The sequence below is a fragment of the Lepisma saccharinum genome, chromosome 23 (genome assembly GCF_977018435.1).
Source record: "Lepisma saccharinum chromosome 23, izLepSacc3.1, whole genome shotgun sequence".
NCBI classification, from domain to species: domain Eukaryota; kingdom Metazoa; phylum Arthropoda; class Insecta; order Zygentoma; family Lepismatidae; genus Lepisma; species Lepisma saccharinum.
The window spans coordinates 16,186,572-16,213,904 of NC_139251.1; the positions used below are offsets into that span (position 1 = coordinate 16,186,572).

General features: G+C 40.9%; 1 protein-coding gene across 2 annotated transcripts in view; it reads left to right on the forward strand.

Moving 5' to 3' along the window:
- LOC145977744 (discoidin domain-containing receptor 2-like) overlaps positions 1–27,333 on the forward strand; it is a 522,813-nt gene that overhangs the window by 18,361 nt on the left and 477,119 nt on the right. For both annotated transcript variants that reach the window (XM_083109999.1, XM_083110000.1), the window contains exon 2: positions 24,437–24,542. In XM_083109999.1, the coding sequence (XP_082966125.1) occupies positions 24,437–24,542 (106 nt within the window). The remainder of the gene's footprint in view (positions 1–24,436; positions 24,543–27,333) is intronic.

A 27,333-nucleotide genomic window follows, 5' to 3' on the forward strand; every position in this document is an offset into this window, starting at 1 on the left:
CTTATATATATTCATCCTTTGTACTACGTAACTTCAAAAACTTGACAAAATAGTTCCTCTCCTCGTATCTTACATGTTCTCCAAGATGAAATTTCTGATGACAATGATGAACACGTATTTCGCTAACCTGTTTCCAGCTAAGGGACTGTTAGTGAAATATACTGCACCATTGGTGAAAATATTCAGAGCACAAACTAATTATCTCCATAATTTTTAAATGTCTGTTATTGTCAGTATGGTAAGTACTATTCTGACAAAGTTTAGTAGATTTGATTTACATATGAAAATTAAAAATTTTGTTTTCTCATCAGTTTTTACGAGTATTATTTTTATGGTAACGTCGTCACCTTGTAGTCAAGGAGTTCAGGGTTTGATACCCGGTGGAGGCACATAGTGGTTTGGATTCCACTTTAAACAGCAGGTTCAGTCCCGATTAGCCTTACTGTGCATAAAGTGGACTTAAAACAGCAAATCAAAACCTGGTGGAGGCACATATCACTGTAGTTCGGATCCCATTTTAAGCTGTAGGTCCAGTCACAATTAGCCTTTCTGTGCAGAAAATGTACTTTAAACAAAAACTAGAACTTTTAAATAACTTTTCACTTTTGCACCTTTCTCTGAGATCTGTACCCGATGGAGTTACGTCACTTGTGCTCTCAACCGTCCATGCATGTGTGTTGTACATTTGGGAAGACCCTACTGATAGATTTCTTTAAGTGTTAACAGCGTTAAATGCATCTGGATTGAGGTTAACTATTTGTATCCAAATGCGTTCGTGGCACTCGAAAGGCGAGAGCCAGTTTCCTCTTCTCTGCGAGGGCAGAACGTAATAATTCTCCCCGAGCTCCCATCCTCAAGATAAATGGAAAGTTTTTAGCGCGGATCGGCTGGAAGTGGCAGGTGAGGGAGGGGAAATTTTGAAACGTTCCGTCGGACTTCTTGCGGGCGGAGTTCATATTGACGGTTTCGCGGCAACTCGGGGTAATGAGTATTTGCTCACAACCTTAATCCATCGCCCCCAACCCCCCTTTGACCCTCCTCCCCTGGACTCCCCGAGATTACTGCTTCTCCGGAGCTAAGTTTCCAGGCTGAGGTCCCTAATCAATGTGCGGAACAAGTCCCCCCCTTCAAGCCCGAAGCCCGACTTCCCGCGCTAAAATTGGGCTTTCCTTCCTCCCCCACTTCGCCCGGGGAGGACCACACCCACCGTCGGACTTTCACTCACCGCAGACGTAATGCATTCTCTCGCCCACATAAATCTTCATTTTCGCCCGCTTCCTGCGAATCGAGCAGCGGCACGTTCTTGACGGGATGGAACGTTCGGGAAAACGTTAATGACTAGAACGAGTAACCGGATGCTGCGGGTCACAGATAGCTCTTGAATATCTTACGGCAAGGACGGACGCTGCTAATGTCAGTTCCACGTGCATCACCTTCTCTTTTTTTCCAATCAGCTCAACCTCCCCAGTGGATGCTCCTGATCAGATCCTTCCCCTCTACTGCAGTCCTCCGTGACTGATTGGTTAGTAGAGCGCGCTACGACACCATAGGTCTCTGCATCATATCATCACTCATCCTCATCGTCGCGAATAGCCAAAAGTGGCAGATAAGCGGCGCTAAATAACAAAAATCAAATCAAATTATACACAGTTCTATGTAACAAGATTTTACAAGAATATTCGTCTATGATCTTGCTCAATCATTTTACAAAGAAAACAAAAGTATAATATGACTTTATATATCAGTAACACAATTATTCCATATCCAAAGGTACGCCAATGGAAGATCCACCGATTAATTTTTAGTAACTTTTTAGTACCACAATTAATTTTCACATTTACACGCTTATTAGTCTTTTTTGATAGTTTGCGGGATTTGAAATGCTAATATCCTTGATAATATGCAAACCCGCAAAGCACTACGGACGAGTGGGTCGTATAACATCAAGGATACTCGGGGTATGCAAGGAAGGGACTGGCGGAAATACTGCTGTTTCAATGTGCTTTCTTCATCTTTACGCTAATCACAACGGTGAAGATGAATGCTGATTGAAAGAAACTGATATTGGGGCATCAACAAAGTAGCTCTCATACCATGGTCATGACTTGGAATCAGAAGCTATGTGAAATATAAAAGCGTTCTCTTGTGTTGCAATATTGAATGAAATTTTTGACGAGAATTTGAAGATCTCCCTTAGATATCATTTTTACAAGTATGCCCACCAACCACTCGACTACCACAAACGTGATGCGTTCACCGCCTCGCCTGTTATCCGTATAGAACTCGAGAATATCCATGGACGCATATGGTATTTCATAGCAATGGCAACGTGACACATATATACGATAAATTTTCTTCTCTAAATCTTTGTAAATCCCTTCCTATTCTGCAGATTTGTGTAGTCACTCGAGTCTAACGAAGATGAATCCACACACAAGTAACCAAGTATGTTTCCGAGTTGTTAGAAATTATTCTCACATTACTTTTAATTGTATTCAATTGTACTACTGTCATTTTCTAATTTACTGATCTCTCGTTTCTATTTTCTTGTCATTGTATTCAGTTCTATTGTCATGTCCTTAACTTCTCCGTATTTTTTAATTTTATTATTATTCATTTGTACTTTTTTGAAGTAATACCCTCGAGCAAATTTAATTGAAAACTATCATCCAAAAAGTTGTAAAGTAAATGCAAGTCAAATACACATATTCTGTATCTGGATATGTTCACGAAACTACCTCTATTGGGAAGTTGGCAGATATAATTGCAAGGATACTTAGGGGAAAATATTACTCTGAATGTAGTTTGTGTAATATACAGGGTGGGGCAAAAAATGTTACCACAGAAAGGGATACATACACATTTAATATACCCCTTCAACCTGTGAACCAGAAATGTGAATACATTTGAGCATTCTGTCAACCATTGGGTCCATGACCCTAGAACATATGTCTGTCGAAATTCTTTGTTTAAGGTCTTGTATGTCCAGCGGTTTTGTTGCGTAAACACGCTCCTTTACCATCCTCCATAACCAGAAATAGCACGGGCTGAGGTCTGGTGATCTTGGTCCATGGTAGTGGACCACTCCGACCAATCCATCGTTGACCGAATGTCCTGTCGAGGTGACCACGAACATCCGCGTGATAGTGTGCAGGCGCACCGTCTTGTTGAAAGTAGCCACGTGCAAGAATGGCTAATGGAAGGTTGTTTACCACGTAATGAGTTAACATAGCCAGATAGGAGGCGCCAGTGACCGTTGTAGTGTTAAAGAAATAGGGGCCCACTATTCCCAACTTTGAAACACCACACCATACGTTTATCTTCGGGGAGTCCCGTATGTGTTCCCTCACTACATGTGGATGTTCAGTAGCCCAAATCACACAGTTGTGATTGTTAACGCGACCACTCACATGAAATGTTGCCTCGTCAGAGAAGAAAAACAGCACAGATGGATCGATTCTTGTCATTTTCACGAACAGTTCTGCCATTTTTATACGAGTGATTTTATCGGCGTCAGTAAGTGCTTGCACAATTTGTATGTGATATGCTTTTAATTACAAATCATGGTGCATGATTCGTCGAAGAGATCCTTGAGAAATTCCTGTTTCACATTTTAACCGAGAAAGTGACTTTTTCGGGCTATTCAACATGGCTTCTTTTACCTTTACGACGTTGTTGTGCTCACTTCGCACACTTCTGGGTCGTCCACTGTTCCCTTTGTAATTATTTGCCACCAAACCAGTTTGTTAAAATTTTTCATACACTCGCCAAATGGTTAATCTACTTGGGGGGTCTTTGTTATACCACATTCTAAACTTGTTTCTCACTACTGTGGGTGATTGATACACTTCCATCCATGCTGCGATCTTCTTTCGTTCCTCCATACCTAATCGTGTGGCTATATTTTATCTGAAAAGAAATAGGAAATCACCATATGAGTGGAAACAGGAAACATCATATAAGTGGTAACATTATTTTGCCCCACCGAAACACCACATAAGTGGTAACATTATTTTGCCCCACCGAAACACCATATAATTGGTAACATTATTTTGCCCCACCCTGTATATACTTGCCAAAAAGAAGAAAAATGTATTGTAAAAATTGTAAAAAAAATGTAAAATGTAACTGGTACATAGTTAAGCTCAGCTCAAATACTTTTTTCAAAATGTTTTCAATTTTCGTTTTGTCTGTTGAATACTGTAACACACAGTACTTAAAAATGTGAATTGTATGCTAACGATTACGGGACTTCCCGATGGCGTAGCGGTAACGTTGTCGCCTTGTAGTCTAGAGGTATCGGGTTCGATACCTGCTGTTTTGGATCAAACTTTAAACTGTAGGTCCAATTCCGATTAGCCTAGTCTTAAAACAAAATCTCAACGTAACGATTGCTTAGTTGGTGGTGTAGCATGGTCCGTAGAGAATTTCCCACGACCATCACTTGCAGTAACCAACTTCGACGAAACTCCTCCAGCGGTTACAACGAAATTTTCCACCATGGCGAGACGAAGCCTTTCTGCTGGCACCGAAGACGAACAAACACACGCGCCTATACAAAAACCGTCCCTCCCCCCTCCCCCTCTGGAAAGACTATCGAAAGTTCCTCCTCCGCTAATTAGCGAGACCGGCTCGTTAGAGGAGGACGGCCGCTGAACCGTGGGAATCCGCGTTCGGGGTCCAGTCGGACGGATATTAGTGACCTCAATCTACCACGATCCACCCACCACAATCACCAGGACCCTGGGATCTTCCTGGATAAGCGTAATTCAATAACTGCCTCGGACATTTCGCCATTAGACATTCTCTTTTTTTTCCCCGCCATCCCTCTTTTAGCTGTATTGACTTGCTCGTTTGCCCAGCCAGCAACCGGTGTATTTCATTTCTTCTTCCTTTTCTTCCCGAGAGAGACTCGATACTCTCCCTGATGACGTCATTCCGTAAAATGTTTTCTGATGGGGCGCTCAATCGGATGAGGGTGGAAAAAACTAGATGGATGCGATACCCGAGATGCTTTCATCTCTCCATCTCGTTCATAAATCACGCAAGTTCTGAAAAATCGAAACCTGGTATCTCTTTCTTGATGCTTTTCCCTTCATCCGCAGATCACCGAAACAACGATAAAAATTTGTTAATATTTGAGTTTTGATTAAAAATGCATCCTGCCTGTAGTCCCGACACAGATTTTGACTGGAATATTGCAGGTAAACATCGTGCAAAGACTGAAGACCGCAAATTGCTATATCGCTAAGATTATCACATTTCAATTCAGTCAGTGACGTAGCCCAAAGATGTTAAAACTTATTTAAAACACATACGTATCACATGAGAATTTATAATTATATTTATAAGAACATTTCTTTTAGAGACTATAAATTGGCTGAAGGTAAGGTTTTGTAAAGATTCTTATTCACTCCTTTCTCCTTCTCTACTATTTTTCTCTCTCTCTTCTTACTGTCTCTTTCTTCTGTCTTTATTCTCTCTCTCTATTCTTCTCCTTTACTCTCTTTTCCTTTCTTCTCATTTCTGTCTTCCTCTTTCTTCTCTCTCAATTTCTTTCTTTCTATTGATTTCTCTCCCGTCGCTCCTTTTTCTTTCTTTCTTTATCCTCCTCCCCCTTTATACATATCCTATTTCCCCTATTTACCTTTTTGATTTCCCTATATTTCTATCCGTCTTTCTCTATTCTTTCTTTAGTTTTTTCTGTTTCATGATTTCTATTATTTTATATATAATAGCCTAAAGCTATCACCTGCACAGTGCACCTTCTCATGGAGGACAGAGGGGATGCGTACGCAGGGACTCGCACATTCTCGATCTCGACCATAGTGAAGCTGATGTGATTAGCCACGCGTACTGGCACCTGTAATCCTCCGGCACCCATTGGCCAGAAGTTGGCGAGTCACCTTACGTGGGAGAAATTCTCACCAGAAATCACTCGCCGCGGGAATACAACAGGTCAGACGCACTTTCAACTGGACCACTGCCGCACCCTTCATTCTCTCTATATTTGTCCTCCTGCAGGGTATGCAACTAATTCTACAGAATGATAATTCCTAATAAGTGCAGGAAGTTTTGCAAATTCTTTCCTTTCCTTGGATCCATTACATATCGTCTGCTGAATAGAGTTTTGTCGTATCTCTACCTTTCGTCGGTAGTGAGTTGATGACATTTCGTACATGTTAATGTGTCACTTCCGCAGCGACGTATCTGTCTGTAAGTTGGTGTCAAATATCAACACTAAAAAAAATGTTTGAGTAGTATATTAAAAATCCACATGAATCAAACTTCAATCACATCTCCTGAAGAGTTTGTGCAGATGAGCATACGGCAAAATAGTATTCAGCCGGCGATATTAACAAAGAGAATGTGTTATCTTCTTCATGGTAGCCGGACAATTGCGATGAACACAGTTAGAAGTGATAGGGCGGATGGACAATTGCGATGACATTTTTTAAGTATTCTATCAAATTGAAGGGTGACTCAACACCCCGTACAATACCTCTTACAAGAGAATTATGGGAAATATTGATATTTTTTAATAGAACACTGATTCCTCTCACACTTTCTCCAGGCTTGAGATTGGCAAGGTAGCTTGTAAACATACTTGCATTACAACCATTTCGTATAAATCCATAAGATTATATTTTATTTTAAAAGCCTCTCTGAATGCTTCATGTTGACCAGGGCATTCACTTGTTTATCTCAGTTGTCTCAACCTCTGTGGTATGTAAATAATGCACAGTGTTTCGCTATGCAAACTTCCTGTTGTATTCAGGATATAGGAAGTTCCATCAGCCTATGGAGTTAGCTGTTTGCAATAGAGGCAGTAAAAATCACGATTCGGCATGGAGGAAGGTCTCGATGGCCTGGGCGATATAGAGGTGAGGCAGACGGAGAAGGGACTGACTTTTGATTTGGATTGAGGAGAGAGAAGAGCTTAGAGAAAGGATTTGAGGGAAAGTGAGGCGAGGCGCTGGTCAACCTGCAACGAAGACTAGAGAGGACTTAGTTTATTTTATTCTTCGAATTTATCATCACTCTTCAGATAGACAGGTAATTATCCTAACCCAGCCATGATTCAGGTTCAAAGGTTCATAAAACCCAACGAGTGACCATTGTCTTTTCTAATTGTTAAGCTGTTTAGTTTTAGTTGTGCCTTTCGCACTGCCAAGCGTTTAACTTGTCATGTTAATGACGAGTGCTCTCATCATCTAGGATGAAGGATGAATAAGTTACATCACCCATTAATTAATTGTGGGAGTGACTGGTTCTGATCCCCATCATTCTGTAGTATGATAAGATTTTGACGTGCTTAAAGTCAGTGTTATCCCACACATCGCCAGTCATAACTATTTCCTCATTCTCGTATTTTTGTTACTCCCTCTGTCCCATAATTATAGTCCGGTATGCCAAAATGGTAACTTTTTATTTATGTTCTTTTGGATACTTGATAGGCCAATTTGTACTGATCCTTGAGTAATAACGTTGTATGACTCATTCCCGTATTTCATTTTCTTCTTCTGTATACACCAATGTCACAGTTTGAATATCGGACAAGTATTATGGGAGAACAAACAAAAGTGTACCGGACAATAATTATGGGACAGAGGGAGTAATACTTTTCTCTCTTCTTTCATTTCTGGCTGGGAATTTGGTTCAGTGAAGTTTTTGAACATTGGGTAGAGCCAACAGACACCTTTAGAAGTCAGCCCTTTCCTTATATGTGCGAGGATATTTTCCAACTCTTTCGTCGATTTTAATGTCCCGCTTCTTCCTTTTGTGACCTTCTAGATTAAGTTCCATCCGCATGTGCATGATGTTGGTGTCTTCTGCTTGGCTCTTGAGGCAAACCAGAACAAGCCACCTATTTATTTTCTTGTTCCCACCTTCAGCATTATTAGTTCTGAGGCGCCTTTGGTTAAGTTAGGTTAGGTCCTGATCGTAGCAATTGTCCTACCATTAATTTATAAAATGAAAAAATCATCTCAATTGCCCTAGATACCTTTTTCATTCTATTGATAGAGATGAGGTTGATTTCGCAAAACGCCAGTTCCAATACGCTTTGAGGTAAACTTCTCAAATCGGCCCTTTCTGACCTCGGTTTCCATTACGCAGCTTTTAACTTCCGAGCCAGTTTGAGAAACGAATTCACCTTTAATCCAAGAAGCCCCGACAATAGTGTGATTGGAGGCCCTTCTACGTGACCCTCCAACCATATTCAAGGCACGACGAAGTTGAACGGCTTTTGACCCATCACCCCTTTCCTTCAACTTTCTCACCTCAACCCTCGGTCGACCACGTCCTAAATCTCCTTCTCCCCCTCCCCCTTTTCGGGGGCGCCGAGCAATCAAAGCTAACTTTCACGCCCCACGTGACTACCTCGTCTGTTCACGCACTCGCGGGACGTCGGGGAAATTTAGCTGGGAGAAATGCAGGAGACTCGCGTCCGTCAAAATACTTTCTCTCGCTCCAGCGACGTTCGCTGGAATTCTTAGAGGAACTAAATCGTATGCACTTATGGGATGGAAATTGCTCCCGCAGTAGCATGGCGGAGAAGACGGTGATTACAGAGGTCGCCGTGAAAGGCGACATCTTGAGACGAAGTCTGAAATTGCCGTTTTACGATTCCTTCGAAGGACAATTGCTTGTCCTGGAAAAGTGGGACAATTGATACAGTTCCTTCCAGCCATTACATATGAAGTTCATTAGTTCCATCTGCGCGCGAGTAAGGGGTGTCCTCAGATCGTACCCAAACGTTAACCCTGGTAACTGCAATGTTACAGGCTAACGAAGCTCTGGCGCCTAGACATACGGGCAATATAATTCTCTGTAGAGCTGTGTGTTGACCTGTGTTTTTTGTACACCCCTTTACAGCCTTAGATTTTAACCTAGGTAAGAATATTTCAGTTTTCAAGACACACGTGTTGACTTTCGTTATGGTAAGGGACTGGGCCGCGTGTATTGTGACGGGTGCAAATAACCCAAGTGCTGACAATAACTGTGAATCAATCATCTTCATCAATTTTCCTCAGGTTCATATTTCCATTCCTTCTTTGTCTTGGTCATCTGCCCATAGCTGTTATTCAGGGAAGGCTGTCTTAGCACTTCGGTTACTTAACATCGCTTTTCTTCCTCATTAGGTTAATCGCGCCGACGGAAGGAATATAATTTTATGAAATACATGAAGAGAGGATCACAATCACGTATGCCCTGGCCCGTGGGCGTATATATAGTTCACGAAGGAGGGGGGGGGGGTGTTCAACTTTTGGTATGATAAGTGAAAATCCAGGGCACTGCTGGCCGGAAGCTTGTTGGGGGGGGAGGTTGCTGGACCCGACAAAGTTGTGTGTATGTAGTCACGCTCACGCTACTTAGTATTGATGCTTTTCTGTTCATCTTGTGTCAAAGAAATTGAGATATTTACCTGGTTTTCTTACACTGCGTTTCTAAAAAACAAATTTATTTAAGAAAACTCAAAGGGAAAAAATGATAACTGGTTTGACAGCCTGAATGTAGTTTCTTATTGCAGAAATTCCGAAACTTTCAGGAAATTGCAGATATTTGGTCTGCAGTCCCATCTGGAATTGCGTAATTTTCTTACCATCCATATCTCGTCCTATACGTCTCGAATTTAGGAAAATGAAATAACTCCGAAGAATTTTTTATGAACAAGTGGATAGAACAGGCAATCTGTTAATTTCACTGAACGAAAAGGAGGGGGGTTGGACCCGTTTAACCCCCCTTGAATACGCCCACGCCCTGGCCAGAGTTCGATCCCAAATTATTCGGTGGCGAGGTTCTGATAAGACCACTCAACACGCTATTGTGTATATACAGGGTGCGGCAGAAGTGGTAAACTAGTTTGAATAATCCTTTGTTTCGTTTGTTGCAGAGAAGTGGCAGGCGGGTAGCGGGTACCCTGAAAAGTAGGTGACAAGTGTATGTTCCGTCAGTGACGTGTGCAGTTAGCTATGGAACACTGGACAGTGGTGGAGCGTATTTGTGCTGTAGAGTACGTTATTAGGAGTTGCTCTATCACCGGAGCGCAGAGAGCATTTCGACAACTGAATCGACGTGATGCACCGTCTCCTGTTTCCATACGTCGTTGGGTAAGACAATGGCGTGTGGTAGTATGAAGAATATAGCACCACCTGGCCGACTGCGGTCAGTGCGAACGGAACAAAACGTGGCACGCGTCCGTGTCTGTGTGGTGCGGAGTCCACGCAGATCAGCACGTGAACATGCTTTAGCGTTGCAGATATCGGACCGAAGCATGCAGCGAATGTTCCACGTAGACATTAACTTTCAGCCGTACAAGATGCAAGTTTTGCAACGTCTTCCAGATAGCAATAAGGTGACTCGTGTGGAATGCTGTCAGCGGATGCTGCCACTAATAAGGCAACATCCGACATTGCTAGACACGTTGATGAGTGATGAAGCGCACTTTCATCTAACGAAATGTTAATAAGCAGAACATACGATATTGGGCTCCTGACAATCCCCATAAACTCCATTAGCATCCGCTGCATGATGCCAAAGCGACCGTGTGGTGTACTGTATCTGCAACCAATGTCGGTCCATATTTCTTCAAAGATGAATTTAGAGCGACGTGCACTGTTAACTCTAATCGCTACATGCATATGATTGATACTTTTCTCACTTCCAGTCACTTTTCCATCTCACGTGTTCATTGGTGGGGCCGCTTGTTTTCGTTTGCCTGATCCAGAGATAGTTGGGACAGGATGTATGCTCCTCCACCGTGTCTCGAACCCGGGACCACTTGATTACAACTCAGCGACGTTGCCACGGTGTCTATTTTGTCATGGACACGTGATTATTCTCAGCTCATCCACAGGTGTGGTACGATACGTGGACGTCTGGGATTTCACTAGAATCGTACATTTTTCATTCGTGTCTTGAGTTTGAGACAAGATCAACCTTACCTTCTTTTACTGTAGTTATGAACCTTACAAGTATCCTTGGTTAATTTTTTGAAATTCCTTGTAGCAGTATCTTTCCAATCTATTTAGTAACATGCCTCTTCAACTCCATCCTCGGTCTGTCTCTTCCATTTGGGCCTCACTCATGGCACAAACCTCAAACACCTATTTAATCAAGCCACGCCCTTGGTCTTCTGACGTAAGTGCGGAATGACGTCGTTGTCAGGTTAGTCTTGGCACGTTTAGTTCCCTTAGCATAAATACATTGCAACTTTTTCGTGACATCAGAAGACAAAGGGCGGGGCTTGACCAAATAGGTGTTTGAGTTTCATGTTATGAGAGACCCTTTGCATTTCTGCCTTCTGCAGAACAATGATTCCTTACAAAACATGGGAACAATTTTCTTTTCTGCGAGTGCAGATTTGAAAGTCGCTCTCTTCGGAGCAAGAGGCGGCCTCCGAAAAGATAATCAACGCGCCGAGAGATGGGTAGGAAAAGAGAAGTTTCCTTTTTTCTGGCAGTGGAAACTTTGTGTGTAGGGTATGCTTCGTTAAACAGCTTTTCCGCGAACCGAACGCGAAAGGCAAAGTGGGATCTGGTTTCTTTTCTCCTCCCCCGAGTGCGTATGTCATTCTTCCAGATTATGACTGAGAAAGGTGTAGACGTGCGTGTCGCCGACTCGAGAAAACTTTCGAGGTTTTTGCGAAGCGGAAATGAAACAGAGAAGGCACGAGAGAGAGGATTTGGATGTGAGAAGGGAGCGGTTGGAGAAAATGAGAAGTGGGATGTAACTCCAGCAGCGGCACATGCAGAGAAGCTCACAAAACTTCTCGTCTTTTCTCCAATTCTTCGCGTCAGGTTATCTGTCAGTACAAGGACTTTGCCGTCTCTCCATACCTCTTACTTCTTTCCAACCCACCTCTCTCTCTCTCTCTCTCTCTCTCTCTCACTGTGTGTGTGTAGCCAGTCTTTGCCAGTCTTTTTATAACACCATTAAGCCTTGTTTCCATGATTATGAAAAACTAAATATGCTGACCAAGGCAGTAATTTATTTTATTAAAAACATAAACTAACATAACGTTTCAACCTTCTAGCAAGGTCTTCTTCAGACTCTGTATCAAGTACAAAAGTTGTATCTGGTTACTTTTGTACTTGATACAGAGTCTGCAGAAGACCTTGCTAGAAGGTTGAAACGTTATGTTAGTTTATGTTTTTAATAAAATAAATTACTGCCTTGGTCAGCATATTTAGTTTTTCAGTCTTTTTAATGAAACCTAGCTTCTCTAAACCTAGTTTCACTTTATTAAAGTAAATTCACCACACATGTTCGTCTGCAACTAATTTAGATCACCGATGAAGAAATGGCTAATTTTTAAATAACTGGACAGAACACTTGTAACCTCTACTTCCTGCAATATCGCTTATTTTCTCTCGGAAACCACAGCGTTGTGGCATCATTCAACATGATAGTAGACGGCAAATTCCCTTTATGAGAATGCACTGCCATCTACAAAATAGCATCTGCTCTGTCTCTACGTATGGCTCGTGTTCAATCTTCACCTACAATCCAGATGGTTCTACTGCATGTCTCTCTTGACGCAGGTACAAAACTATAAATGATTATGAGATGACGAATTGGGATGCAAATCCAGGGTCCTTGGCAAGGTCATTTAGACGAAACGATTATTTGTGTGTGGTTTCGCATTTGCCATATTGTGGTCTATTTTCTACCCAGCAAAAGTAGTCATTAGGAGCTGATGAATTAGACCAGATTACAAATACGACTAAAATCAGAGCCTGCTTCATTATTATTATTATTAATACTATCTACTATTATTATTATTCTACAGTATTAGTTATTCAGATATGTACATTACTGATTTTCTATCTGGAAATGCATTAGACCATGGCGAGTGAGATGACTGATGAAGCTAGTAGAGAAAAAGCTTCTGTATTTTTTATCTGATTAAATGGGTCAAGTGTTTTATTTTATTTTAAAGATATTATACTACAGGCAAATGCCCATTTATAGTGTCCTACCTAATACACCAAATCTTACACAATATATGAGAGAAATGAATATTAGAAAACATGTAAATAAAAATACGTGGAAATAGTGCAAAAAATGGAAAATAGCAAAATGACAACATTAAATCTTACACAGGATATGAAAAGAATGAAAAATAGAGATAATGACCATATATATATATATATATATATATATATATATATATATATATATATATATACACACACAAATGTATGTATGTATATATACAGGGTGAGGCAGTCAAACGGGAAGATTAAAAAAAATCACAAAAAATAGAGAGAGCAAATATTATTTATTTTTTGAACATGAATGTACTGTACATGAGTGGAAATTACTAGTGTACCTGAAAAATGTTCATTTTTTTTTAAATATGGTGTCAGTAAGATGTCGTCCTTGGTTTTGTACACATTGTCGGAGTCTCAGATTGATTGATTGAATTGGTGTTTTAAGTCCACTTTATGCACAGTAAGGCTAATGGGGACTGGACCTACAGTTTAAAGTGGGATCCAAACCAGTATGTGCCTCCACCGGGTATCGAACCCGGGACCCCTTGATTACAAGGCAACAACAGTAGCTAATACTGCGCCATCGGTGAGACCTCGGAGTCTCGGAGTAAATCCGCCCATGACGTTGCGAGAGGCAATCAAACGGAAAGATTTCAGGAATGGCTGGTGGGCGTGGTTGGGGGTTATGAGAGCGGGGGCGTGACCTTGAGCGGTAACACGGTGACTGTAAACGCTGGACGTTAGGCTGACATGTTGGTAACCTTTTTTCTGCCTGCCCTCGAGGACTATGACCCAGACGAAGAAACACTCTTCCAGCAAGTTGGTGCAACTAGCTATACTGCCAGAGTGTCTATGGATGTGCTTAGACTCGCATTTCGAATGCGGCAAGAGATCCACAACATTCCGTTGGAGATGCTAGGAAGCATCATGGGAGGATTTACTCTGAGACTTCGACAATGTGTGCAAAACCAAGGACGCCATCTTACTGACACCATATTAAAAAAATGAACATCTTTAAGGTACAGTAGTAATTTCCACTCATAATGTCATAATTTCACGTTCAAAAAATCTCTATTTTTTGTGACTTTTTAAAATCTTCCCGTTTGACTGCATCACCCTGTATATGTATGTATGTATGTATGTTTGTTCCGGCATAAATCTCCAACGCCTGGAGAAATTTCAACCAAACTTGGTACACATATGACTTACAATCTGGAAAGAAATACTGTGGGGGTAAGCCACCCCTGGCACCTCTAGAGGTGGGGATGGCAAGGGGTGACATGTAAAAATAATCGAAAACGACTTATATTAGTGTGGAATCCATAGTTTTCGGGGTCGCTAAGATGAATAGTGACACTACGAATGCCGTTTAACTCCAAGTTCATCACCTATCAGCATGGGATGTGAGAGGGGGTGAAAAATAGAATGTCAATTAGTGTCGAATCTATAGTTTTCGGAGTCGCTAAGCTAATTGCTGACATTCACGATGAGATTTGAGAGAGAGAGAGAGGGGGGAGGGAGGGAGAGAGATTGCTTTCTCAATCACGATGAACAAATCACAGGGGCAGTCTATTAAGTAAGTCAAATGGAAAAAAGACAAATAATATTAAATCTTACACAGGATATGTAAAGAATGATAAATAGAGACAATGACAATAATATATAAAATTCAGACATACATTAATATAAAATAGGAAAACTGGCAAATAGTATTAACATAAATGGTTACTACCACGTAGTTTTCACACCCTTACATATCTTTAAAGTAAGTTTGAACTTGAGGGTAAATTCGCGTATGCCTTGGAAGATATCCACCGTGTATTGATTGTGATTTTGCAATGCAGTTAAACAACAATCTTGTGACTTTGCTTGAGCTTTCGGAAATTCAAATAGTTCTTCTTGCGGCCTTATTTTATTATGTGGAGCACAAAATTAGATTTCCGAAAGCAAATGCGAGTAGTTGTTAGTATTGAATTGTGTGTAGAAAACGCAGCTCGTGAATATGTCTTCGAGTGTGTAAAGATTCAGTTCAAATATTTTATTTAATTAATTAAAGTTTCAGATACAGTACTGAAAGACCATTTTATACTGAAACTGTAGCAACAAGAAGAAAATAAAAACAATAATAAAAATAAAAATAACAACAACAAAACAAGACAATACAAGATGGCAGACGAAAAAAAAGAAATTGTTACACGTACATTCAGAGCGATTGTCGGAAACTGTGTTCTGACAAGAAAATATCAACATTTACAGGCAGGTTATTATATAAGTGGGGGAGCCTATAGTAAAGGGACCGCTGTAGGAGAGAGAGAGCCTTGTAGCGGGAATGTGAAAAAGCTTTACGTTGCGGGTTGGCCGTGCGGGTACTCGTAGATGAAATTGGTTGACAAGGAATTCGGTTTTAATTTTGCCATTAATGATTTTATGCAAAAATTTCATGTATGCTAGTTCGTGACGAGTGTGTGGTGACTGGATCTTCAAAATAGACATATCTGTTTTATGGAGGTGTCTGAGAGAACGTACTTAGGATAAATACTGTATACGTCGAGTGTTAGGAGCCAACCAACAACGGGCTACGATGCCAGGCGTCCTGGGTTCGAATCCCAGCCTGAACAAGAGAGTTCATTGCAAGTGTCTCTTCCAAAATTTCATCGTATCATCACACATCCTGATCTTCGCGATTGGCATAAAGTTGCAGGAAAGCAACGCTAAATAATCGAGTTTTTCTAATCTATGGAATCTCTTTTGCACGCTTTGAATTTTATCAATTCCACTTCTGTGTACAGGCAATTTGGTTCTTGTCAGTAAGTAAAAACTGGCCGATTTTTCTAACCAGTGTTGGGACAGAGGATGTGAACTAAAGATGTCGCTCTGTACTTTTCTTCACAATAAACGCTCGTCAACGGCTTCTGATCGAATCGGAAACCTTTCGGAACGTAATTTCTAACATTTATCTTAACCCTCCAATGGTATACGTGTTTCAGAGTAAGGGGGTTGGTATAGGTGTTCAGAATAACGCGGTTGGTATACGTGTGGGCGTGGCGCTCGCATATAAATTTCATGTTTTTTCGAATATCAATTTACATTAAAAACAGTTTATAAATCATCACTTACATGCAAAAATGTATCGTATTTATTACATACTAACAAAATTATATTATTTTATTGCAATATTGCTGATTACCTAATGTGAGAGATAATTTATCACGGAAACGCAACAATTTTTATAATTTTATTTGGAATTTATTTTTGATAACTAATTTGCACATTTGAAAAAAAATTAATAGTTTATTGCGTGTTGACGAGGAGAACACGTGAAAAGAGACTCATCTTCACAAGGAGTTTGATCCGTGTTGCTATTATTTTCGTCTTCAATAACTCCTCACCATTATCATCTGTGCCCTGAGAATCAAACATCCTGTCCAAGTTTTCTCTTTTTGTCATCACTCTGTTCAGCAAGCAATGCTCGGAACTGCCGTTGTTCATTCGTAACGAAAATCAGGTTTCAAAGTTCATTAGCCATAAATAATGACAGTAATAAGTGAATTAAGCCAAATGAAATAATTACCGAAGAATTGTCAAAATTCAGTGCACACACAGAATAACATATGCGAGAAGAAAATGGTTACGCGGTTGGTTTCTGTACGTGTGAGCGCAGCACATAGATGCAAAATGTGGGTGTTGCCACACACAACAGTCTGACCAACCTTCACTTTACATGAGTCCTAGAGGAGAGTGGCATCTAGAGGCAGAACAGGGTGGGAAACCAAGGTGCAAAGGCTGGGGAGAACAGGAGAGTAAAGATGAAACGCGGCGGACTATATTAACGGATGCGGCATAAAGGAGAACCAGACCAGCTCATGAAGCAAATGAAACGCAATAAATTAATTTGGCTCATCCTTTTATCGGCCGCGGAAATAGAATTATAGAGAGACCTCGGGAGAAGACGCGAGGGGACGAAGAGATTGGAGCAGTAGGGAGGCTGGATGAAAGAGGGAGATGAGAGAGAAGAGGATTCTGGAGAGCGAGGATGACACGCGAATGCTTTTTGCGAGGCGATGTTGTTCCGAGGATCACGGCGACCGTTCCCAGCAGGGCCTCCCCTTCACAGAGATATTTTCCCGTCGCCTTTTTATTATGAAATCTCCCAGGATTCTCCCTCTCTCGATATTATAATAATCTGGACTACGTGTTGTGTTTGTTCACCTGTTGTCGTCTCTTGAATAAAATATTTCCTTAAAAAATAATAGTCTCTCCCTCGAGGCGTGGAATATGAAAGAAATAGCGGGAACAATGCTTTCAGAAGGGGACGGAGAAAGGCATCAATAAAGCAAGGGGAAAGGAACGTGACGTGTCGAGGATGGACGTCAAAGAAGGCATAAAGTTTTCTTCTTTCTTCTTGAAGTATTCTAGCAAATTCCTTCTTTTCATCAAGAAGCATTTCATGACTCGAGCTGATTTTATTGTTCCTGCTTCATCGCCTTATGGAAAATTCCAGTATAGGTCCAAACAAAAGAAGAGAAATCTGATTCATACTCTATATACCATATGCTAAGATGGAAAGTTATTTTATATTGTCTAGAAGCCACCAAATGATGAATTAGGCTGTGGAAAAGTCCTCACTTTCAACAGGCCGTGAAGGCGCATGGGAACCCCACTTTTCGCAATCTCTGCCATTTGTAGAAGTGATGTGACAGCACCACGCTCCTGTTGCTTTACCCCTCAACTTCACCCCCAGGTAGCTGAACCTTCACGGAGCCACAATGAAAGGGCATTGCTGTAAAAATTCCCACCTAATATCACCAATCTTAAATCAAACCTGGATCTTCGTGTGGCAGTCAGACATACTTGAAACGAAATAATAATAATAGGTAAAGTTCCCCGTGCATATAGAACCGTGCCATGAAGACATATTTAGGGGATGTTGCGGTAGGACCCCACACATAATCGATGTCGGCCAATTGGAATTTGATGTGATCAGCACCACGCTCTATCCTCCAGGGTTGCCACCAGGTACTCATTGATTTGAAGCTGGGTGAGCCCCAGAGCCGCTTTATGCAGGGACAAGGCCGGATCACCCACCCCTGGAATCGAACCCGGGTCTCCCGCGTTGCAGGCAGACGCACTACCTACTACACCACCGGGGCTCAGTAGTAGTAGTAATAGTAAGTTGAGATCTTTTTTAACAATATATGATGATAAAATGTACATATTCAACTTATACTTATGTACACATGATACTGAATATTGTTTGTGTGTGGTAATGCGTGCAGTAGCAACAATTTCCTTGTATATCCTCTTTACGCACTCTTGTTCCTTAGTCATTCAGTACTTAATGATGATCAACTTAACCATAGAATGTATACGAGGGGTCCAGGAAACCCCATATGTTAATTCGACATAAAATGTAAAAGGAATTAGTTTGTATCTTTTAATAACAACAAATTAAGTACAAAATAAAAACTTATCTGAATTTTCAGCAATGTTCATTATTATTCAAACTTCGTCGCAGTCAATACACACCATGGCGCGGTGGTCTGAACACATTGGTTTCTTGCACATTTTACACTCTAAGGCAGTTTTTTTGTTCTTACTTCTGGGACAGATGGCACATCTTATCTTTGAAGTAGTTCCTCTAGTTCATTTGTTTGCTCTGTGAACCTGTTCTCTGCTTTATACTTTGTCGATTGCCGAGCGATTTCTTCGTTGGTGTGTACGGTAATTTTCTGAATTATATCGTCGGAAAAAAGCAGTGCCCATGCATCCAAAATGGATTTGCCATTTTCTGCAGCAAGCTTGTTCCCGGCAGTAAAGTTGACAATATTCCTTGCAGGAGTCCTACCAATCCTTGTCGGCTTTTCCACACGTGACCATTGCGACCATTTACCTGCTGTTTCGACTGAGATGTGGCCGGCTGATCATCGACATTACTGTCCGAGGCATCACTATCACTTGATGTGTCTTGGTGTGTTTCTTCCAACATAAAATCCTCGTCTAAGGACCCAGAATCGTTACTTTGGGTGTTGGTTTCTGCAATATCTTCTTCGTCCCTCATCAATACATCGCAAAGTTCAGAATCCGATAAAGGCCTGCTGCGCCACATTCTAAAAAACAATATCGATGATTCCACTTTGTTTAAAAAACTACACTTTAACAATATACGTGTGGTTTCTGGTACCCCAAACGCCGTATATCACGTGACTGGACAGAGAAATGTGTGCGTATGTTCACAGATAGAGTTAATACTAAAATGAAAAGTCATAGACCAAGCGCCACCTAGCAGCCAAACTACGCAAGCGCATAGCGATGATGTCATCCTTGGGGTACAGGATACGCCACGTATACATTCTAAGGTTAAGTATATGAAATAGGGTGATTGTATGAAGGAAAGAATGTCGAATTTACCGAATTTTAACATGCCGGCTCGGTGGGCAAGCGCGTTATGTGTTCGACTCTTGATATCGCCATCGAAGTCCTCAGTGGCGTAGACATGAGTGTTCTTTGTGAGTGCTTCTTCATCAATTTCATCACTCATCCTGATCGCTGCGATGAGCCCAAAGTGGTGGAAAAACCTCGTAAAGTTAACCAAAAAAACGCGTCTTCCAACTTCCTCGGTGACACGTCTTTTAATAGCTTATGATTGTTTCCAGAAGATGTCCCCAGGAAGATACTTTATCATGTGGTTCTCTTAGCCTCGGAAAAGTTCATTTCCGCCACTCTTTTCTGTTTGAAAACTGTAATTCTAAACGGCCCGCAAGCGAGACGTATTGAATTGTCATATGTTCTCGGAGTTTGAGTCGAATCTCTTGAAGAGCTCTGTATCCCCATGGCAGCCCCACTTAGGCTGTGGTGAAATTTAGTCTCTTGTTTTATTGGATTCCCCTTTCACTGGAACCACCAACTTCCCGTTAAAGTTTTTTTTTTCCCTTAAATTTTTTCCAGCCATTCTGGAGTTTGCCGATTCCAGGCACGCTCTACATTCCAGGCCAGCGTTCGGGGCCACCGGGCACAAAACAAATTTTCCCCGCAGTTAAACACCCGCTTGCTTGCGTTGGATCTTCAGGGCTCCTCCGCCTGCTGCTGACCGCATGCTGAGTCCAGCTGCCTGCCTCCAACAAGTGCCGCATCAGCAGCCCAAGGAAGGAACGAAGAGAGAGGGGGAGATCGCGGCAAACGAGATGCTCTGTCCGTGCAGAACTCTGCCGCGCGAGGGACACAAACCGATGTTACGCCGAACTCTGGAGCTATTGCCTGCAAGCGTAGTTGCTGGAATGGTACAGTTCTCTCGAAGTCTTGCAACTTGAGGAGTTTTCCAGGAGTGCATCTTGACAATACTCAAGGCTGGAAAGCCCTCGTTGTCCTCCAACAGGTATGAGCACGGTTTTCCCAAAAAATTGATTATAAGCTCCTGTGCTTTACAGTACATTGTCCTTCATCTACACATCATTTCAAGGAACCCCTTGAGGCATTCCACTCCGAAAACTCATTCATTCCCTCAAAGATGCATACAGAAAATAGACTTCGTTATGGTTGACTGAGTTGGTGTTTCTAAGTCCACTTTATGCACACTAAGGCTAATCGGAACTGGACCTACAGTTTAAAGTGGGCTCCGAACCACTATGTGTCTCCACCCGGGACGCCTTGTTTACAAGGTGAAGGCGCTACTACTTCAACATCGGGGAGGCTCAGACTTCGTTATGAAAATAAAGTTCATAGTACAGTAAAACTTCTCAAAAACGGACGGGACTGGAGGAAAAATAAATGCCCGTTATTAAAGTGTCAGCTATTCAGATAAAAGTGTAGGATGTTACACAATAGGATAAGCATATTACAGTGCGTACGTTATGAACATGATGTTTTTTTTCTACGTACATTCAAGGAACAAAATACCGTACTGCATACGGTGAATTTAAATTTACTAAAGTATCCCTACATACATTACAAATTTCAAAAAATAAAATACAGTACACGTAGTGTAATCCTTTGTTAAATTACTAAATTCAGAATGTCACAATTCTCAAGATAACCACAAAGAATACTGTCTGCACTTTTAAAGAGAAATACGTTCGGTGTAACATGAAACAAATAATGCGCTCTAGTTCGAATTACTGGCCATTGTTGTGTCCAATTCCAGGAATTGCGACCGTTTTATTTCAGGCTATTCCTTGGGGAGGTAGTTTCCAGTGTCCGCGTCCGTTATTAAGAATGTCCGTTATTGAAAAGTAATATTGCCATTAAACCCCATGTATTTCTGCCGGGGAATTTAAAAATGTCCATAATTTAGAGGTGTCTGTTTAGAGAAGTTTTACTGTACAAAGTGAGATTTACCAGCACGGAGTGTACAGTGGTGTAGTTAGCGACTCCGAAAACTATGGATTCGACACTAATCTAGGTCATTTGTGGCATTATATTTTTTACCCCTTCTTACCCACCATGTCGATAGGTGATGAACTTGAATTTGAACCGCATTGGGAGTGTCACAAAAACTATGGATTCCACATTAATATCGGTCGTTTTCACAACACAGTCTGAATGTTAGACAACCCGAGAAACACTATCGTTGTGCGGGATTGCATAGAGTCACGGATGTCTGTTTGTGCGGAATTTAATATCGGTCGTTTTGGATTATATTTACATGTCACCCCTTCCCACCCCACCCCTAGAGGTGCCAGGGGTGTCTTACCCCAAAAGCATTCTTTCCAGATTGCAAGTGGTACGTGTACCAAGTTTGGTTGAAATTGCTCCAGGCGTTAGAGATTTATGCCGGAACAAATAAATATATATACACACACACACACACACACACACACACACACACACACACACACACACACACACACACACACACACACACACACACACACACACACACACACATATACATCCATTTTATATACCGGGTGGTCCATTTATAATGATAGTATGGAATATCGCATGCAGAATGCATCCAATCGAAAAATTGCACAGAATAAAAGTTTGATACTATTGAGGGGGTAAGTCAATGCTGCAAAAATTTCTTCGCCGCCACCCACCCCTTAGGGGGTGAGGGGTAAATGTGAAATTTCAAATGGAACACCCCCATTCGTTTTACATATTTGGATTCCGTGTTGAAAAAGAAATATTTTTTTGTTCGAAAAATTTTCTAAAAGATTTGCAAACTTCGAACATTTATAAACATTTGGTAGTTTCAGATTTATTTTGTTCCCTTTATGTAATAACAATTTTGGTTTCCGTTGAGAACATTACATAAACGAATTTTATTCAAAAAATGTGTGCAAAGAATTCGGCAAAATAAAATTGTTTGCAATTTATGTTTTTGTGTAACAATAAATAATATTAATTTGTTCCAACTCTTTGGTTTCAAAGAACAATTTCATATGAACAACAAAATTAAATATGTTACTACAAATTATTTATCATTTGAGGTACACAAATAAATGTTTAAAGGAGCAAATGTTCAAAATGAACAGGATGACCTGGGGTGTGTCTACAAAACCCTCTTCAAACAATTGTTCCAACAACGCCAGAAAACATGCGGCAACGAATTATTGATGCTTGTGCCTCTATCACTCCTGACATTTTGGGACGAACAGTGTGGAGCTTCAGACACCGTGTTTTGAAATGCATTGAAGAGAACGGTCATCATTTTGAGCATTTGCTCCTTTAAACATTTATTTGTGTACCTCAAATGATACCTAATTTGTAGTAACATATTTAATTTTGTTGTTCGTATGAAATTGTTCCTTGAAACCAAAGAGTTGGAAGAAATTAATATTATTTATTGTTACCCAAAAACATAAATTGCAAACAATTTTCTTTTGCCGAATTCTTCGCACACATTTTTTGAATAAAATTCGTTTATGCAATGTTCTCAACGGAAACCAAAACTGTTATTACATAAAGGGAACAAAATGAATCGGAAACTACCAAATGTTTATAAATGTTAGAAGTTTGCAAATTTTTTAGAAAATTTTTCGAACAAAAAAATATTTCTTTTTCAACACGGAATCCAAATATGTAAAACGAATGGGGTGTTCCATTTGAAATTTCACATTTACCCCTCACCCCCTAAGGGGTGGGTGGCAGCGACGAAATTTTTGCAGCATTGACTTACCCCCTCAATAGTATCAAACTTTTATTCTGTGCAATTTTTCGATTGGATGCATTCTGCATGCGATATTCCATACTATCATTATAAATGGACCACCCGGTATATTGTTGCGTGACCTATAGATGCGAACTGGGATCGCTGGTCACCTAGGAATGCAGCTTAAAGCTACAGTTATTTGGAAACGGAATGGCGCCGTCGGTCTCGCCGGCGGGAGGAGGTATGAGGTAAATTGGGTGAGCACTCTCTCGTACTACGTACTTACCTGGCCCAAACTGCCGCTGACTGACTGGTTCGTCGATAGACCCCTTGGCTTGTTGTTGCCCGTGAGTCCGAACGACACCCCACGTGCCTGGTAATGTGGCTGGAATAAGACTGTTCGTTTCCCCAAAGACTGGGTCTTTTATTCACAATTACGAGCGACACTGATGTGCCATTCTTGCAGTTTTTGTCTCCTTCGTTACTACCGGGTTGCACTCCTCTATCAGGAAGACGAACCCGGTAGTTTCGAAGGAATTTCCTTGTTTAGCCAGCGGCATGCATAATGTTTGTTTGAATGGGTCAGCGTACTCAGAGCGACGTATTTCATGATCTTCGAGGTTCACCCATTTTCTCTCATCGATATAATTTAAATAGATAGATTACTGGTCTATTCGGGCACATCAATAACTGATATTTTGTGTCTTTCAATACAACTTTGTTACGTTAGATAGGAATTGCCTGGAGAAATAGCTTAATATAACCATGGACTATATTGCTATCATGTACAATATTCTAAATAGTTCTAACTTGTTAGTTTAGTTACAAGGCTGTTCATATCATTGTAAGGAGTGCACAGACACAAACAATTCATATGTTTTCTCAATTGTTATTTTTCTATCCCAATGCATAACTCCATTTCTTATAACATGGAAGAATTAAAAAAAAACATGTTAATGTTTATTTTTCTGATGTTTTTTAAGCGTGTATACACAGGTTTGCAAGTTCACCACCGCCGGAAACAAGCAATTTCTTCACCTGAAAAACCTCACTTGATTGATTGAGTTGGTGTTTTAAGTCCACGTTGTGCTAATCGGGACTAGAGCTACAGTTTTAAGTGGGATACGAACCACCATGTGCCTTCACCGGGTATCGAGCCCGGGACCCCTTGATTACAAGACGACGATGCTACCACTGCGCCATCGACGATGCCCAAAGAAGCTCTTGAAACGTAGTATAAGAATAAGTATAGATGAAAGCAGTTGACAATGGATAATGCCCAATTAACATTGCATGTTATTGCATACGTAAGCTTAAGAGTACTGATCCATTCTCCATTTCATTTCAGGAAACTGCCAGTCTCCTCTGGGGATGCACGAAGGTCGAATTCCGGATGAATCTCTCACGGCGAGTTCATCTTTCGACGAGAAATCCACAGGACCCCAAAATGCAAGGTAAGGAAACCTTTCCTTATTGTGCGCTCTCATGTAAATGCATATGCTTCATGGAGACTTCTAAGAAATTCTTTACACAAGTAATTTCAATTCTTCGCTCTCAAACCTGTTAGTTCGTGGTTTGTTATCTTTAGAGCCCGGACACGTCCAGGATGCCTTTTTCGTTCCACTTATTAGTAGGCTTTCGGGGTACAGCAATGTCTAAAGTTGTCTACAAATGCCAGTGGCTATTTCGATTATTAATGCATATAATTGCCCAAAATGTTTAATAAGAGGGACAAGAAATGTTTGAAAATTGTCCTTTCATGCTATTTTTAAGGTTTCTCCACGTGCTGATTAAGCTAGCAATTACCCATGCCCAACTAGCAAAGAGTTTATTCTGCTGAGAGAAAGTGCGTTCGTCACTTCTTGTTTGTCTTACAATCGACCCTGTGTTCGAGCGCGTTGAACAGCCAACTCACAGTCTCTATACCGAAGGTTCTACTGTGGAGTCGTAGCCAGGGCATGACCGTTTCTTTCAGGACTCATTATCAATTCCATATAATCATAACGCTTCTTCTAGTCAAACATGACAGAAATGTGAAGCAAAACAAGAAAATGATACATCTTCCTCTTTCTTTCTGTTGGGTAATGATTTTCATATTACAAGAATTGACTAGTTTGTTAATTGAAATACGTCCAATATGTCTTGCACAATTGAGAGGATATTTTACGTATTTTGAAAGGTTTTATGGCTGCAGAGTAGCTACGAAACTGTCGTTATACGCTCTATTAATTTGAGAAGTTGTATTATATCTTACCCCTTCTCTCTGTCTTTTACTCTGTATGTTCCGCTCTTGTTCTCTTTCAGTCTCTTTCTTTCTCTATCCTCTTTATTACTTCAAGTTCAATTTTCCCCTTTTCTTACTCTGTCTGTTTATAGTTTCTCTTCTCCTTGTGTTTCTTTTTTTACCCAAGCCTTTAACTTTCATTTTCTTTCCAATTCTTCAACATCCTTTCTACCTCTTACTTCTTTTATTTCCCCATTACCTCTTTCTCTTCTCCGTTCCTTTTTCCTCTCAATTTTATCTTTCATTTCGTCTTCCACTTTTTCTTTCTCTTCGTCTCTTTCGTTCTTATCATTCTACTTCCTATTTCACTCTTTTCCTCACTGTCGCAATTCTGTTTCTCCTTTTCATTTTATTCTTCCCCTTTCCACTTCATAAATTCTCTCTCATTTGCATTCCCACCTTTCCTTGCGCATCCTCTCTCTCTCTCTCTCCTCGTCTCTCCTACAGTCACCTGGAAACCGCCGCCTCCCCTTCTCCCGCTCTGCATCACCCGGGGTGTCACTTTCCTTGCGGTCCGGGGTTAACGTGTGATGCTGTTGCTTGCGGTTCCCGACCGCCGGACGCTCTTTCCAAAAACGTTTCCTAACACGATGACGGCCGCGCGTGCTTATCCCGGCGTTTGCTGACACCGTCGGTGGAGAGTGTACACACAGCGTCGTCGTCGTATTTAATTCGTCTCCCCTTTGATCTCACATGGCGAAGCATTTCCTGTACATTTCGTATCACTCGCAAGGCCAAGCAGTGGCTCTCACGGCGGCTGAATCTCCCAGAAATGGGGAATTTTGATGTAAGATTCTGAGGAAAGAAGAACTTGTATGTTTATGCAAGAAACACCACAAGTCATGTCTGCTCAAACACATACTAGTATGCAGCATTTAGTAGAACCCAAGGTGGATTGATTTAAATCAATATTAAAATTAGATTTCTTTTTAAATCACTCATTTAATTTACTTTAAATAAGTAATTTCTACAATGATGAACATAAGGATTTTGTACACAATAGGTTTTGATGAAAGTAAATTAACCTGGTAATCATTTAATAGTGTTTATTAAGCTCTAATAAAGGAAACAAAATATAGCTATGTACTATTTGGGTGAAGCTCACACGAAATGAAATGTAATATGTATACTGTAAACACTTACATTCCTCGGGATCTAAAATGAAATATTTTATAGGCAAAAATAGCAAACAGTTTGTGTAGAAAAATGTTTAAAATACTGATCATGTAAAAACCGTAAACTACCTAGATATGCCTATCTTCAAATTGAATCGAATGTCACAACTATCTTGCTTACGACAGAATATTAACTTACCTGTCTTTTCCCCCGCGCGTTGATATAAAGGCGGTTCAAAAATAACTTTTACAACTTTTCAAATGTATAAAGAAATATTCGGAGACGTTACAGAATTCATTATGGTCTCATTTTGTAAGGAAATACATCACGTTTGACTAGCGTTGTGAATAGTACCGAATTCTGCAAGCGCAAGCAGCGGTTCCTTTAAAAATGGCTGCTTTCACAGGTCAAGAGCGAGCTCTCTCTGTGTTTTGGTTTGAAGACCGCATCCACTTCCAACAAGATGTCGCACTACCTCACTAATTTTATCGAAGATGAATGTAACACCATAAGTAAAAATGTAGGTGTGTCAGTTCAGGTGAACGAGGTGGCCATGCAATTGGCCACCTCCATCGACCTGAAAATCGATTATTGAGGATAATCCGGTGAGGTGGTGCTCCATCTTGTTGGAAACGAATGCGGCCTTCAAACCAAAACACACAGCAAGTACGCTCTTGACCTGTGAAAGCAGCCATCTTCTGCTGGCGCTTGCGGTGGCGGAATTCGGTGCTATTCCACAACACTAGTCAAACCTCACGTATTTCCTTACAAAATGACACCACAACCAATTCTGTAACGGTTCCGAATACTTTTTTACACACTTACAAAGTTGTAAAGTCCTTTTT